This window comes from Pomacea canaliculata, linkage group LG4 (genome assembly GCF_003073045.1).
Source record: "Pomacea canaliculata isolate SZHN2017 linkage group LG4, ASM307304v1, whole genome shotgun sequence".
Taxonomy (NCBI): Eukaryota; Metazoa; Mollusca; class Gastropoda; order Architaenioglossa; family Ampullariidae; genus Pomacea; species Pomacea canaliculata.
In genome coordinates, this window is record NC_037593.1 from 26,984,963 (window position 1) to 27,002,245 (window position 17,283).

At 35.3% G+C, this 17,283-nt stretch overlaps 1 protein-coding gene across 1 annotated transcript; it reads right to left on the reverse strand.

Moving 5' to 3' along the window:
* Positions 1-692: 692 nt before the first annotated feature.
* On the reverse strand, positions 693-16,828 carry LOC112562975 (myb-binding protein 1A-like). The gene is made up of 33 exons (XM_025236625.1): positions 16,630-16,828; positions 15,846-15,950; positions 15,343-15,431; positions 14,673-14,744; positions 13,809-14,036; positions 13,422-13,514; positions 12,831-12,936; positions 12,528-12,616; positions 12,148-12,237; positions 11,844-11,987; positions 11,560-11,636; positions 11,119-11,290; positions 10,666-10,762; positions 9,578-9,648; positions 9,365-9,418; positions 8,367-8,423; positions 8,072-8,252; positions 7,644-7,786; positions 6,903-6,963; positions 5,978-6,198; positions 5,319-5,449; positions 5,030-5,087; positions 4,687-4,815; positions 4,370-4,445; positions 3,946-3,995; positions 3,528-3,697; positions 3,204-3,255; positions 2,952-3,023; positions 1,984-2,028; positions 1,781-1,846; positions 1,480-1,584; positions 1,257-1,372; positions 693-833 (listed from the first exon to the last, which is right to left on the reverse strand). Exons 5-33 carry the CDS (start codon positions 13,902-13,904, stop codon positions 743-745), a joined length of 2,913 nt encoding a protein of 970 aa, XP_025092410.1. The 5' UTR covers positions 13,905-14,036; positions 14,673-14,744; positions 15,343-15,431; positions 15,846-15,950; positions 16,630-16,828; the 3' UTR covers positions 693-742.
* Positions 16,829-17,283: the final 455 nt, after the last annotated feature.

Genomic DNA, 17,283 nt, shown 5'->3' on the forward strand with positions numbered 1-17,283 from the left:
GTTAACGAATCCAGAAAGATGTAGTGTATGGGACGAAATAACAGGGAAGACCGATTACAGTACTTCTAAAAATATTATTTCAAGTCTATGCTGGAAAGCATGAAGCACCCTTGCCATACGGAGAAACAGATGGGAGGTGGGGTGCTTGGCTAGTGGCATTCTGTTTGGTTCTTTTCCCAAGACTGTTGTTTGAGATCTTTTCAGGCCCTCTTATTCCCAGAATATGGTGTTGGCATCATTTGGTAGTCTGGAGCTTGTTGTTGACAGTGTTTGCCACACTCCAGGTTCCAACCCCTACTGTGAGACTGCCTTCACATTGGTGTTGAAGATGTGGGTCAATGCGGAAAGATAATACTTAGGAGTTCCAGATAGGGCGTGGACTGTTAGAAGCATATCTGGCCTTGCTGATGCAGCTTTTGATGTCATCATCTGCTCCAACATCCTTGTTGACAATGCTCCCCAGATACTTGAATCTAAAAGCACACTTTTGTCCTCAGACAAATCGATACCTATGCATTCACTCTTTATTTTGATTAACAAAGAACTCCATAAACTAAAGGTAAGGAATCTGTTTATTTAAAATTATACCATCGAGTTTTGCAGTCTTTGCCTCATTTTCTTTGTTAGTAAAACATTTATTCAACTTATAACTTCTTATTTACACACCCACCCACATAAAATACAAATATGTATTAGAAATATTTATATTTTCATTCATTTTCTCAGTCCTCAAATTTTTATATCAAACAGAAACACTACGATTTTCTGAGTCTGAATTCTGGTGACTGTCTGCATTTGTTACACTTCTCTTCCGTTTCTGCCCTTTCGTTTTTCTGCACAAAATAAAATAGTTAACATGTGTATTTGAGAAATAATGAATAAATGATAAACATGTATCTGAGAAACAATAAATAAAACACACATATCTGAGAGAGAAACATACAATTTGTGAAAGAGGATAAGGTTGCTGTGAACAGTATGTCACAGACTGTTAATTCTGTGACTTTAATGTGTATATGTCACATTACAAGCTTTAGCGAATCACTAGTCTTTGTATTTTTTTTTAGATGTTTCTTTTTTTTTTTCAACCTGGTTTACCCAGCTTTTCCTTCAACCTCTATTGTGTTGCATGCATGTTCTGTTTGTGTGCTTGTTCATATATAAAATAATATTTTAAAAATGTGTATGCTTGTTTGTATATAGTAAAAGAAAACACATTCTTTAGACATGACAAACACCCTATAGCTTCTTCTCACCTGTGCTCTGCTTGGTAAAGCAAATGTGTTAGTTTGTTATGTGCACATCTTGTATCCTTGTTGAATGCACTTTTCAGCGTTGTTAAATGGTCCATAACATCTGCTGGTAATAATATCTAGAAAATTTTAAAAAGTTATATTAGTGGTATAATGAATGGTCATTATCAAAATAACTGAAGATATATTTCTGTACAAAGGCAGTAAGTTAGCAACTGACCCTTACCTGCTTTTCTATTTCATTTGCCATGACTGCTGCATGGTACAAAGCCATAAGAAACTCCTGCATTAAACCTAATTTCAGATTTTCCTTCTGTTGAAGCAGCGCCACCTGTTTCAACATAAAATTGCATGATTTTAAAAATTGGCAGTCCTACTATATGCTTATCTGTTTCAATTTCTCACCCTAACCCTTCAATTTCTCCATTGTAACAGATGATGAACCAGACAAACTGAATCACAAAAAGTTTGCTTGCTGTCTGTACCAAATTTAATTAATCTTGTATGAAAAAATATGTAGAACATACCTCTCTGAATAGTGGTGATGCAGCATTTACAAATGCTTCCCACTGAGACTGAGACAAAGTCTCCCTCTGAACAAAGAAGAAAAAAGTACAAAGTGATTAAAACCATATCTTTTTGTAATAAAGACATTTTTATTTGTTGAATTTAAATACATGTGGTAACAAGAAATCCATGTCACTGAAAACACATTTTAATATTTACTCACCTTGTTCAGCCGAAGGAGACTGCCAAGAAAAGCGCAGGCTTGGGTCTGCAATTATATATATGTCCTATATAAACAAGCACAAAATTTTAGTAGATATGCAGATTTCCTTTTTTCTTGACCTATGCATAATCAGGTGCAATGATTGTTTTGTTTTTAAATTACAGTCAAACCTCTCTATTAAAACCTTCCCCGAATACAACCCTCTTTAAGTTGTAACCCCAAAATTTTTGCTATATAAATGACTACCTTCCCAAGCTGACTTATTACCAGACAGTTTATGCTCTATTACAACTCTTCACAAAAATTACATCGGTAAAAGAATTTAAGTACATTTTAAAATAGTCTGCTTTACCCTATATGCATGATTTTCTCCAGAAATCACTAAAATAAATCAAGCACATTTTGAAAGAACTACTTTTTCATTGTTGTGTCTCTTTTTCACAAGTGCAGGACAGTCACTTTTCATTATGATCTTTTGCAAAAGTCGCATGTTTTTATCTAAATAAAATTCTTGCAACCATCCATTTGTTCAAAAATTCCATTTAAAAAAAAGCCATTGTGCATTTTAGGAGAGCCTCTTTATCCACCTCATTAAGTATATTAATCTGTTGCTCCAGAAATCTGTAAATCTATACATCTTTGATTGTTCTTACACAGAATTAGTTCCTGTACAACAATGGCGAAATGGTAGATGTTTGAAGTCGTGGTTCGTGGTATAAAAGCTGGTTGATCTCCTTTTTAAGACTCCTCTAAGTTAAGATCTGATTTTGGTGGTCTTAATAGATAGGTTTTACTGTATCTTCAAAAATCTTTTAAACCCATGACAAAATTTATTGCTGGCTGATTGAATTCCTTTAGTCATTTCTAGTCTGTACTTAAATGTCTACTTGAATGCAAATTGTCAAAAATACAAAGGCATCGTAAGTCTATGAGCATGCTGTTAGTCACTTATTGATCATTCGTACAACCTTAGTGTGGACCTTGGTGTCAGGATTGTGCAGTGACTTCATTAAAACTTCAGACAGGGGCCAGAATACCACCTGAAATAAAATAGGAAAAGAGTGAAACTAGTGTGTCTATGTATGTAGGTACATCTCTACATAAATAATTAAGTGCATCTCTACATAAATTATTTGAAACATATCTACATAAATAATTGGGTGCATCTCTACATAAATAATTCTACCCATGAGAAACATTTAATGCAAAAGCTCTCTAACCGGATACTTCTGGATCATTGACGAGTAGAAAGCTGTGTTAATTTTTGGATTTCTGAAACAAAGCCAGCATAGGTTATAACACAATTACAAATGAGTGTGTAAACTTATGAGCATTCATCACTGTTATGTCAGATAACCTAAAGTACACTAAATCTGCGATGCTTTCCTTTCAATACACATGAAAATAATTATAATTATTTTCTATTATTCTCATTTATCAGACAGTTAACCGTCTAATGTAACATGGTTGACGAAATTATAAATAAAATGCTTTGAACATAACTAAGCCATATAAATCACATCCATAAATAACAACATGCCAACCTCCTGATCACAAAGTCCTCATTTAAAGCTCCTTTGATGATGTCCAAGAATGCTAATTGCCCTTCATCAGAAGTGTGTTTTGTGTTATTATCAAGTTCAGAAGTTTTACATGAACCACGCGTTTTTATGGGAGATGTTTCTGTAGCTGCTGGCTGTGTCATAAGTCGCATCTGAAAGAACATTTTTTATCTCTTAAAGTATGCTGTAAAATTAGAAAGTAACCAAAATGTGATGTGTAACTTAAAAAAAAAAAAAAAAAAAAAAACTTCCCATCTGTCAATGGAGCTTAATTTACCACTGTAGGTAATTATACAATGATTCAACATTATGTACATAACTTTACAAATATAAGCCTATTGCATCCTATTGCATCTGTCTGTATATGCACTGAACTCAAGTGTACTGTTATTATACTCACGATAAATAAGCAGCCATTAGCTACTTCAGTAGCCAGTTGTGGAGTATTCACTGGAAAAAAATGCAAAAAAATGTGGGTGTCACATTTAACACAATGTACATATGTAAACACAAAATCTCTCTTGATTTAAGTTGGATGCACGTCACACTGGCCATAAATCCACAATGAAGGCTAGCAACATTTGATTCTGAATTAACATAGGTGTGACAAAGTATTTGTTTAACTTTTTGAGGGTGAGCTGGAAGTCAACAGTCATTCTATTGACATTTTTTATTTCTATATATTCCACACAAGACCATGCAATAAATGAAGCTCCATAACCTTGTGGAAGACCCTGGACATGGTAAACAGTTCATTGTTCTTTAGCCACTTTTGTGATTTTTAGGGATTTAATCATATAAAATGAGAGGGGTCTCATTCTCACCAGTATGTGCCATCTGTAGAAGGGTCTGAGTCACCTCCAGCATCTCCTCTCTAGTGTGAATGTGATCCACCAGATTCTGTAAACACAGATGAAGAATATTATTAACTTTAGTTTGCTGAAGACCAACCCATTTTGACAGCTTCAAAGCACACTTTTTCAGAGAAATGACTACTAAAAATTGTTTTATAGGAAGAAGTAAATGCACATTCAGCTTCAGCTTCATAACATGAAATTGTTCACTGTATCATATACTCTGATAACATATTTAGGCAAAAAGGAACTTGCCACAAAAAAGTACGTGGGGGAAAAACCCTAACCCTTTGTTTACAAAGAAGATGAAACAACTCTGTTGCCCGCTTGCAAAGCTGCAGCTCTCCTGACTGCTGACCTTCACCTTTAGGTTTCACCTTCAAGACCACAAGCTGTAGCAAGGGTTCCAGCAACTCCTGGAAAAAACAAAAACAGTTTCACACAAGAAGGAAAGTACCACAAAATAAAGGTATGTTGATAATGTCAGCCAGAAACTTATGGTTTGGCCTATCTCCTGGCCTGAGCACTAGTAAGGCATTTAAGAAAACATTCTGGACAGAAAATATACTACATGTACTAGCATAAAAAAAAATCTTTGGGGGGTTAAATTTGTAAGCAGTAAGAACTTACCAGGCCTAAAGATCCACACTGCTCTCCCTTGATCACAACTTCCACTAAATCAAGAGCCCTAGAAAAGAAAAGCCCTCATTACATATTTATATTATTTGTTTCCCTGTAAATAAATCCAAATGTTATTTGGAATCTTCTGTAGCTAGAAATCACAGCAGGAATTGTGATCTACAATCTACATAACCATGGTGAACACTGAAGCATTGATAAAATTATCAAGATGTGAGATGATAAATTCTCAACATAACTGCACACATCTTCCAGGTTATGATGATAACTCAATACAAACCTGAGTTGAAAACATGTGATGGCCACTCTCTTCTTTTTTCGTTCCTTCTTGGTGGGGCGCTTCATTGACTTGAAAGCAGCTGCTAACTGTTCATCTAGTTGGAACATCTCTGAGTCACTGAGGTCTTCTTCCTGAATACATAGGATGTCTTTGATCCAACCTTATTTATAATTACTTCCTAATGTCATTCATGTTTCAAGCATAATAGTAATTTCCCACTTACAGTGTACAAGAGGGACAGTTGGTGTATTATGCTAACCAAGCAACTAAAGCTAAAACATTGCACAACAGCCAGCCCCATAAACATAAAAAAAACACTCAAATGGCATGTGAAACCAGAATTTCCAATACTGAAGTAGAGACTAAACATGTATGTAAAAATCTTATCATCCATGTTGTTTCTTATAATAAAACCTAAAACAGCATATCCCACATATAACAAGCATGTTAGAGGAATGCATGAACTGTACCCTTTTGTGATAATAAATTTTACAGTTATTTACAAAATACTACAAGTGTTTTTTAAACGGATGATGTCAGAAAAATGGGGAAAAAATCGAACACCAGCATGCATTCCTGCGATGACCGTCTTTTATCTCAACGATATATTCTTTTGTAATGTTAAAGGTTAATTTGCCTTTGCCATAGAAATCACTTACCTCCTCAACATCATCATCACTATTGACTGCTGCTGGACCCAGAGCTGCCTTCACCGATTTTCGTAGCTCTTCATCCACACCCCCTTCCTCTATATCATCATCACTATCATCATCATCAGCACTTTCATCAGCAGATATGTCTTCATTGCTTTCAACATCACTGTCACTTTTTTCCTTATCTGTGTTATTCACTGTTTTTGCTGCTTCATCCTCAGTCTCCACTATTGAAAAAAAAAATGCAGATCATCAACATCATCGTAACGCCAAGTGAAATAATTTGATACAAAACCAAAACACCACAAATGATAAAACTGCCATAACTATGTGTTATATAAACAAAAGAACTTGATGTATAACAAATAGACACTTTCTTTAGAAGCAAGTGACACATTCATAAAGATATGACATGAGAAAATTTTACACACAGAAAAGACTAATGGAAGTGAGGTGATTCATGAATAGTAAATACATATGTAAATAATCAATACAGCATTGGGGGTGATTCAAATTTTTTTTAAATTACCCGTGCACTACAGTATGAAAAACTCAAGCAGGCAAGGTAAAAAAACCATTTTCAAAATATGTTTTCAGTGGAGACATACAGATTTGATTTCAAGAACCACTCAAATTCAAAACATCTTTGCAAATAACTGGGCTTAGCTCAGTGCAAAATCATAATCTAATTTCACAATCCCCTGTTATTGAACATGATAGTTCAGGATATATAGGAGAACGCAAACATACATTAAACTGCCATTTTCATATTTCAATGACATTGTGGTGTCCACCTTTTTTCTGCACATGCATGAAAATTTAAAAGGCATTTGCGGTTAGTTCTAGAATCACAATCAGCAAATTTTAGTAAACGTTAACAGAGTTTTACTTGTACTTAGAGAAATGTCTATGAATCTGCCAGATCACCTACTTTCCTCAAACTCAAACAAGTCTTCTTCTCCATTTTCCTTTGATTTCTTATTCTTCAAAACCTACGGAAAAAGAGAGCATTTCTTTTCAACCCAACTGACATGAGCAAAAATTTATGTAGCACATACATTCCTAAGGAGCATGCTCTTAGCACTTAAAAACAGATCGAGACATGGGTAACATATGAGGAACAGAAGAACAAGCAAACGCAAACAACAAATGAATGACAGAAAAATAAACAACAGTACTGATGATGAATAAAAGACATAAAAAAATGTAAAGAGGATCCAAGTAACAAGGACTGGGAGCATTATAAATTTGCAAAAGGAAGATGAGCAGGGAAGTAGCAATGAGCAGAAGGGGGGGAGGGGGAAGGGCGTGAAAAAGGACTAGCATTGCATGGACTGTTGTTAAGAGTAATGCTTAAGGAAGAGGTGCGTTTTCAGTACACATTTAAAGGAACATGAACATGATGTGAATAACCCACAGATACACAAACAATAATCATAAAAAACATGGAGGCAGGATGACATGATCAGAAATTAAGAATGTGTTATTTGACCTTGTAAACAACAGTCACATTTACGGCCATGGAAGAACATTCACAAGACACACAGAGTAAACATTGGTATTCACCAAGTTACAAACAAGACTAAGCAACGTCAGATGAATTCTACAATTTATACTGGCAATTAATTATGTTCTAACACTCCATATAAGACAGGAAATGCTTGTTGATCACCTCTGTTATAAGAAGAAGTGCAGAAGGTGTAAGCTGAGAGGAGAAAGCCCAAAATACTGCCACTGTTGTCTTGCGGGCAAACTGTGAGGCCCGTGATAGTAGTGACAGCAACACCTCAGTCATTACCTCTACCCAGTCTGGTTCTGCAATTCAGCAGCATAGACAGCATCCAAGCATTCATTAACTAAGAAGATTAATAGTAAGTAAGAACTCACTAACAATGACAATTCATGTCCAGATAATAGCATTTATTTTGAAACAGTCTTTAACGATGAACAGCTTAGGTACAAGGAAAAAACTTACAAACAGCATATAAACACAAGCAAGAAAGAGAGCCATCCATATGCACAAGGGCTGCATAAAATAACTGGAACTACTTGCATACAAGTGCATGCAAAAGCTTTATAAATTTTATTTATTTCTCTTACCACCCTCATCTTCCATTTTCTTCTGTGTTCTTTTGCTTAATGCCTTTTCACGACATACATAAATATCTTGCAAGAGTTCAATTGCAGATGCAGGTGCCGTGAATAGGTCAAAAGCAAGGTGCAGAATCAGAAGTACGAAGACATGACTGCTGCTTAATACTTCCACAGATGACTTCTTTGTCTGAAAAATTCACATGAACACAACATGGCTGACCCAGTTTCATTTTACAAAAATGGAATGTGGCATTATAAATTAGTCATTAGGGTTACTGAAGATTGTTTTCTCACAACTTACCTTTTTTTGATCCATTTCTTTGACGACTTCCATGATTTTATGCCACTGTTCATGAACCTTCACAAAAATAACATTTGTAATGTACATTCTCTTAGTTCTTGACTTATTGGATGAAATAATCATGGGAGATAAAAGGCTGAGAGCATCTGCAACACTTTATCTATGTTCATGTCATCAGGTAACATCAAAGCAATGATATTCCTCTTCGAAAAAACTATGACTCCAGATCATAAAATTATATAGAAAGATGACAAAAGCTGAAGGATGACAGATCGCAAAATGAATATATACTAGAAATGCACATTTTTACATAAAATTTATTTCAAATGACATCAGGATCGATCAGAACTTGTAATGGTCTAGCCTTAAAAGGAACAAAATCTAATCATCAATAGAACAGTTGTATAAACCATACAGATAACAGAGATCAACTGTAAAATGAGTTCATAAACAAGTTTGCATTTCTGAACCTGACACTTAGCAGCAGTACAAATTATATCAGATGAGAGATTATCACTAAACAAAACATTCTGATAATCTCAAAGAAATTAAAGATGTAGATTAAATAAATCAAATATACAGAATTTTCTATTACTTCTATTCCTTATTATTGAGATGGTATCTTCCTTACTACCAGCCCAAATCCTCACCAACCCCCAGGAAACTGTTTACTCTACGCACTTCCTTATCAGCCTTCCTTCTTGCCTAGGGCGAGGAGCAGGTGTGGGGCAGAACACCCTTGCTTAGTTGGTAGAACTTCAAACCATTTACAGACTCTGCTGACAACACACCCATCCATCCACCCTTTGTTTTAGTGGGAAAACATGATGCAGAAAACTTTTCCCAAAGAGAAAAATCTGTTTAAAGATGAAAAACTATTTTTTGGGGAATGTTTTCTGCTCAGGGTGAGGGAGGAAAAACACCATACCAATATTCTTTTATAAACCGAATAAAATAAGTTAAATAAAACTTAAAACGAATTAAGTTTCTTTTCTCACCTCCTGGCCAATAGCCTTGACTGGCTTAACATTTTCTGAACTTTCAAGCAGGACCTAATCAAATGAAAAATTTTAAATTAATATGATTCATAAAAAGTTAAGCATAATCGACATGTGTTAAAAAGCTTGTGCTTAAGCATTAAAATAATTTCAAAATTCTCTGGAAGGTTACATATATTTAAGTGCTTACAAACTCAAGGTCATCTGTCTTACCTGAGCATAACGAGCCAAATTTGTCACCAGCTTTATGAAATTCATTACATGCTGCTGTTTACTAACTTTTTCTGCAAAATAAATATTACAATAATTACAATTTTTTCAACTGTTTAGCCAAGTAAACAACAATATTTTTTTATAACTTTACACAGACTAGCATGGGTTATGAAGACATTTCTGTTTGAAGATGCCGTAAACTGATGGGACATTATGACTCTGCCGGGCATTACAAAATCATCTATAACCCATCTATTCCTTGTAAACGCAAGCCTGGTAGGTCTCAACAATTCTCATGTTTCTTAAACATTAGGGATCTAGCAACAATTCATCCTTTATTATTATTACTATTCTGAAACCTATAGGAAAAAATTATGCATCACCTGAAGCCAGTGACTTTTAAATGACTTTAAACTTTTTATTATTAATACAATCTCACATAAATAGACCAAAAATTATGTTTAGTACCTTAGATGAAAACTGTGTTTTAGTCAATAAACAAGTATTTTGAAAATAAAATTACATAAGTTATATACCAAAAAACCCCAGGAGATTTTGTAAATTAAAGACAACGATCTAAAGAATGACCTTAAACTGTCTGATGAGAGATCTAGGCAATAAAAGCAATTAAACACCTATGAACATGGAGAATGGAGATTTTCCCTTCGAAGTATCAATTTCAGCCAAAGTAATGTTAATATCATATAGCCTAAGTTTATAAACTTCTAAATAAAACTGCAAATTTTTAATGCTATAATACAAAAATATCTTAAGATTTTTGTTTCTGTATTCAAGCAATGACAGTCAAAAACAGCAACTGGAGAAATTCTTTGAAGTTTTACGACGTATATAACATGTGCAAGATCACGTCTGCTAACATTTATAAGCTACATTGTGCCAGTCTATTATGTAATTTAAGCCAAATCTAATGTGCCAGGCTTCGAAGTTGGGTTTTTTTTCTCATAACTGATGTGAAGCATAGAAGCATAGAGCCTGATACTCTCCCTCTGAAATCCTATTACACTATCAATCCATCTCATCCACTCCACAGAATCTCACCTTCACCCAAGATCTACATAAACACACACCTGGGCGCATTGACAGCAGCTGGCTAAGAATTCTGTAGAACATTGTTTGGCAGTGAGCTCTTTCTGCTTGCGACAGTTCCACACCGACCTCTTGGCACTGAAACACACATAATTCTGTAGTAAAAATAAGGTTAATTCAAGTCTTTGTAAATAAAACTTGCTGAGAGTTCAGATGTAACATCCATCATACTCTGTAAAATGTTATTTCAGCAGAGATGAAATAAGCCAGAATACAGTGTGCGTGTAATGAATGGAAAGATATGAAGAAAACTGGATAAATGGATGCATGCATGGATCCAGAGATGTGAAAAGTTTATCAAGCAGACAAAGAAGATTACACGCTGATCAGTAGTGTCCAAGCAATGTCAGCATGCAAATGATATACTATTTTGATGCAGAACAGATCCAGCGAGTTCCACATAAATGTGCAACATCCAAATCAGGAACACTCACGTGCAAAATATCTGCAGACTCCTTTGTAATGCTGAAGAAGGAATGCAGAAGCAGAAACTGGAGAATATGACAAGTGAAATCACTTTGGCATGATACCAGCATTCCAGCCACTTGTCGCAAAAATGATGCCAATGTCCGACTCCACTTGTCATTGAGTTTTGACTCCCCAGTTCTGAAATCAAAACACTACACTTACATCATACACAGCACATTATCTCTTTTCCTAATCATGCTGCCAGTCTTTAATATTTAAGCTACCACTCTCGATGACCTAGAAATGTCTCAGTTTTCTTGTTTTTTCCAATAGGTTTTATTGTTTCTGATCTAGACTGAAATGACAGGATGGAGAGCATGCAGTAAACAAAAATTGTGAAACACATTATGTTATGAAACTTTCACTGTAACTTTGTTGTACTCTATTTCATTATCTAAAATGCTCACCCAATATTCCAGGAATCCTTTTTTAGTACAGCATCCATACAAACTCTTGCAAATACAAGGACTTCATCCTTCTGCAGCTATAACCAAGATGAATGGGAATTAAGAAGCAAATCACCACAAAAGCATAAACTATATACAAGCAAGATACATATTAAAGAAATATTGTTATTGGTTCAATATTTCATGCTGGAAAGGCAAAGACATAAAAGAAAAGTAAGGGTTAATAAATATGGTGCCTGTGATAAAGTACTTGTCAGTGAAGATGATAAGTCACAGCTTCTTACTTCATTTATAATTTCACTGAAGGTGGCACTTTGAAGAAACTCAGTTGAATTCAGCTTGTAAGCAGTCTGGATGAAATTTTTCACAATATGCAGCACACCAGTGCTTTCCCCTTGAAGTCTGCATTTCTCCACTATCTGTGCCTTCTGTTAGACAAGAAACCAAGGAACATGTTGTCTGCTGTTTACATGTATTTGTTATGAAGAGTATGCATGCCAAATCCCAAGAACATCCTCTTTCAGTCAACATTATTGGTAAATTTTCTGCATCTTTGTTCTTTCTTCTTTCACGAACTCAAATACCCACCACTTTATTACAAACTTCCAGCTGTGAATCCTTGTGGTCAGCTGTCCGACAAATCACTCTTGCAACATCCGGGAAAAGCATTTTAGAGACCTGGAAGTACAACACCAAGACCTTTAGCCTCTCACATTCTGTGAACTATTTAATCCTTTGTCTACTTCCCCCATACACTGTATCCTCGCACATCTAATTTAGTCCACCAAAATAAAACAGATCCAATAAAAAGGCAAATGTTGTTGTCACTACATTCAGATTGATTAGATCTCTCATTCTAAAGGTTTCAAAATTTGGTTTTGCAAGACATTTTTACTAAATATTTGGCTGTTAAAGAAGCCATTATTCCATGAGAAACTAGCTATTCTGTGATAGGACATATTACTCACCTGTTCCAAATTATCCGTATATGTCAGGAGCTGAGAAAAGAGACCCAAACCCATGTGTTTTCTAGGAAGAGTAGAAACTACAAGAGGATCTGAAACAGGTCAATAATGCAGATGACCTATTGTTCTGCACGTTCTCTTATATAGAATCTACAGTAGATAAGTGTAAGGGCGAAACTGATGTAATTTAAATCAGATTATTGTGAACAGTTGCGGCACTATGGTCCTTAAAGGAGCAACAAGGAATAAACTTAACTAACTGTGAACAGTAATAATAATATTAATATTAATAAATATCACACTTACTCCCAACATTCTTCCAGAACAGTTCAAGATCACCCTTTTTGCGAATCAACTCAGCAACCAGTCCCTCAAGCAGCTGAGGTACTAACTGTGGCTGCTCTACACTTTTCTATGAAGGGGAAATGCCACCAAAAAGCCTTCTTTCAGTTTCATGTTAAAGTAAAAAATATTTTGGTATAATCCAAAATAATGCATTTAATACAAATGAAAATAAACAGCAAAGCAATCAGTGATTGCCTTCAGATAACAGAAAATCATTTCAGAAATTTGATCCTTCCTATATGCCAAAAATTACTGACACATCAAAGAACATCATTTTGTTTAGTCAATCACAACAAGTAAACACACAAAAGTGCATAATTAACTTGAATCAGCAAAATTTTTCAAGTGAATAAATGTAAGGATTGATTGCAGAGCTATTCTCAAAATCTGAAAATGACTTCTTGATATAGAATGTCTGTAAATGTGTCAAATTTAACAATCTCTTGAAATTTTTCAGCAGGCTCATTAACAAAAACCTTCAACATGTAAAACCAAATACAAAACACACTGTGAACATTATAGTGAGCAATTACACTTCTTATGAAAACTTACCATAAGGACATGAAGGATGTGAGTAAAGGTTTTTTTGCCAACAATTTTGAGAGAAGTCCAATTCTGCTTGAGGAATGTCTTGTCTAAAGGTGACTGCATATTTAAAAAAACCCATCATACTTAAAAACTTATTGTTTGAAATACGAAAGACTTTTTTAATACTGGTTAATATTAAACCAGGTTTTCCAAATGCACAAATAACAAAGAAAAAGACTTAAACATATGAAAAATTATACATAAGAGGAATACAAAAAGAGTTTACTATCTTGTACATGCTTGAGCACAAAATATGTCTACACATAAAGTTACACATGCAAAAGAATCACATAAAAGCGTGTATTCTTATTTCCTTCCCCCTCGTACACGCAGGTACGCAGGTACACTCACCTGTTCTCTCTTCCTGAAAGCCAGAAGCAGCAACAGCCTGTCTACAGTACAATCTTCCCATCCTTTACTGAGCTCTCCTTTCAGGTGACACCACATGCCATTAGAAAATGCATCTGAATCAATGTTCGCCGCAAGATCCAGAAGACACTGAGTACAAAGGGGTCTAATGTAACTGCGTTTTGCGCTTAGGGAACACAGCTCACTTGTCACTGCACTGATGTCCTCTTTCTGAATTAAAAAAAAAATAATAATCATGTAGTATATCTGATCAGAAATGAAGATGCAGGACTAAGATGAAAGACAGTATTTCCCAGCACCGACTGGCTAAAGGTTAAAACACAATATTGGAAATGTTTAAATATTTATTCACAACTGGTATGTCTGACCTACTTATGTAGCTGCCTTTTTCCTTGAGCACATGCTGGTCTCAGAACAAAATTTGATGTCAACCACAGCCTCTGTCAGTCTCCTCTGACACATTCTCGCCAGCTTGCAAACAAAATGTCTGGCAACATGCAAGATGGTTGGGAGTCAACAACTCTGACCACCTCTCCACCTGCTGGCCATTCTACTGTTGTATGTGGCATCTTCTCTTTGGGAGTTGGCTGCTCTCCACCCCAGATCAAGCAACTCAACCACACGCTGACCGAATGTGACATTGGAGACTGACAGGTTACAGCTGTGTAAAACCTTTTACCTCTCATCATTAACCAGCTTTTAAAACTATCCAAAAGCTATTCCTAACTTTCTTCTGTCAAACATTATTCCAAAATATTTTTAAATGTTTAAAATTGTGAACAGTTTGTGTTTATACCTTAAAAAAAATTCTTCAAATGCTTAAACTAAAAAATTAATAATACTCACTCTCTTCAGTTTTTCAGATCGTATTAAAGACCCATATGCAAAAACCTGACCTAGATATTTGCTTCCAGCCTCCTGTGACCAGAAATACAAAAAGAAACTTTAAAGAGAATATAGCAAGAACAAAACAAATGTTATGTGTGCTATACATGCAATATCATTAGCTATCCTGCTGACATTCCAAAATAAAAATTCTAAAAAAAAAAAACAAAAATCAAGAAATTTTTCTTAAGTGTGAATACTAGCCTCTAGTTCGACAATTTAACAGCAAAATAAAAAAAGGAATAAAACTTTGTTATGCTTAAAATATAAATATAAAATAGATACTGATGCAGATATCTTGCTTATAAATGCTCTGGTGTTCACATTTCAGTTTGAAGGCCCTTTTTAAAAAGCATCAACAAAATAACTGTCTTACTTTGTTCAAAAATTAGCCAACATTTTATGCCATTGCAAATTTTTTTAATTTAATTTGGGATTGAGCTTTAAAGACAAGCTGCATTACTCCCACATTTACAGGGACCTAAAAGAATAGGTCACTACTTCAGATCTCTATATACATCTGTTTATCTGACTATTTTGGATGCGAAAAGATGCATATGAGATAATGATAGTTTCTTTGTGCACTCAGTAACAAAATGCACACAAAGCTGTTTCAAAAGTCTATACTTACAGCCTTTCCATCATGTTGGGAAACTTTAAGGTATTCTGTGATAAGATTTATCACATTTCCACATTTGCCTCTGGAAGACCCTGCACCAGCTGTGGAGAAAGTTCTATTCTTAAAAAAACAATCAGCATAAACATCCGTGCTATTCAGCGAAAAAGGTATATATATATGGAACCGCAGAGTCTCTTTCTGATCACATGTGCAGATCTGCATGCTGAACTGACCTTTTAAGGTTTTAAAGTATGCAATCAAAACATATTATTCTTAAGAACATGACCACAGCATGTAAATATATGATTAGGCCTGAATGCATAATAAAATATGACAGTGAAATAACTGAGGAACCTGACTTAAGATAAGAGTGGGCTCATCAACTTCGTGTCATCAAACTTTGAGAGATTTAAAAAGTAGTGGTTAAAACACTCCCTGCTATTGAAGTACACTCACCATCACTAAATGTTTGACATCTTTTCTACACTTATTTTGACTCATAAAAACAGCACTACCTTTGTAAGTCCAACTGCATATCCAACTCGGGCAAACTTCCTGTTGGAAGCTAGACCACGTACTAAACGCTGCAGGCAATAGCTCAGAACATTTTTTCTGTCAGTCTGAAAAAGTAATTCAATAATAATATTCACATTTTCATGAGACTGTGTAGCACATCTATGCACAAGGTATGCATATCAATACACATACAAATTATTATTTTAAATGCTGAACTGCAGCTGTGTGTAACCTGTAGACATGACTATGAGTATGGCATAAGGAACTTTAAAAAGGCCAAACACAGCCATATAAATTGAATTTCTAAAGCTCTTTCAAACGCACGCACAGTGGAAATGAAAGAGAAAGATGCATCAGCAACTGAATATTTACGTTTTCAAAAATGTTCATTTTACAAGCAGAACTTCCTTCAAAAGGTATAAAGCCAAGAGCAGTACTGTACTGCAGTGGTTCTCAAAGTGTGGTGATATTAGGCCTTTGCAGTCCGCCGTATTTTTTACTTTAGTAAAGTGGTCCGTGGTCCGAAATACTTTGAGAACCACTGATGTGCTGTACATAAAATGTGGAGGTGGATGGCTTAAAGTCCAGCCACTCAAGCACTCGCTTTTTAATGTCACCACTGTACACGATCAGTTTAGATCACAGATGAAAACTAAACTCTTTAAAAATTATTCCAAACAGCTATATAAGTACAAGGAATCAGATGCAGGCCTTGTGACTAAAGAAAAAACGGTCGGAAAAATTAACGTCTACGGTCTACCACGTGAAATATAAGCAAAATACCTTATTCTTTTCTAACAAAAGACAATTTAAGAGCTTCTCGGCAGACTGAACACGTTGTAAATCTTCTCCTTCTGCTAAAGTCCAAAACAAGTCGAGAACTGTTTTGTTGATTTTATGTTTCTTTTTTGAACTGTCATTTGCACCCTCGTGTGTTTTTACTTCCATCTTGGAAAACGTGCTTCCGCCGGATTTCAAGGACAGCTACTCTCAAACATTTGTCTCAATGGTTTGTTTCCCCTCGAACTAATATACACGTCCGTGGTTTTCCAAACCCAACTCTCCAACCACGGAAAAATTCGTGCTCCAACATACAGATGAGAAGGAAAGCACCGAGAGAACAGGCGCTTCTTTCACTTGGCGTTTCTCATATTTATCCAAGATGTTTTTGTTGAGATCGAGTGAGATGAGAGCTTCCCAATTTCGCACTATTGAGGGGGACGGGCTGTTGAAGGGGTCCATTACTGAGAGGTGCTTTCTTCCATAGGGTGCCTTCCTGCAGGGTCTGAGGCTGTGAGGTCCTCAGTAGTAGCGTTCTATGCTGGTTTCAGGATCCTTCTTCCAGTTTTGGTTTATCTGTTGTAATAATTTCTATAGCCGCTACCCACTATTGAATTCTTTAAATGTGCACTGAAAACACACCTCTTCCGTAATCAT

Bases quoted from the DNA above. Each gene is read 5' to 3' on its own strand.
- LOC112562975 (XM_025236625.1), bottom strand. From the start codon at position 13,904: ATGTGGTGTCACCTGAAAGGAGAGCTCAGTAAAGGATGGGAAGATTGT. The intron at 11,637-11,843 runs GTAAGAAGCTGT...TCTTGGTTATAG, and splicing joins TCAGTGAAATTATAAATGAA to CTGCAGAAGGATGAAGTCCT. The intron at 2,029-2,951 runs GTTGTACGAATG...ATATAATTGCAG, and splicing joins ACACCAAGGTCCACACTAAG to ACCCAAGCCTGCGCTTTTCT.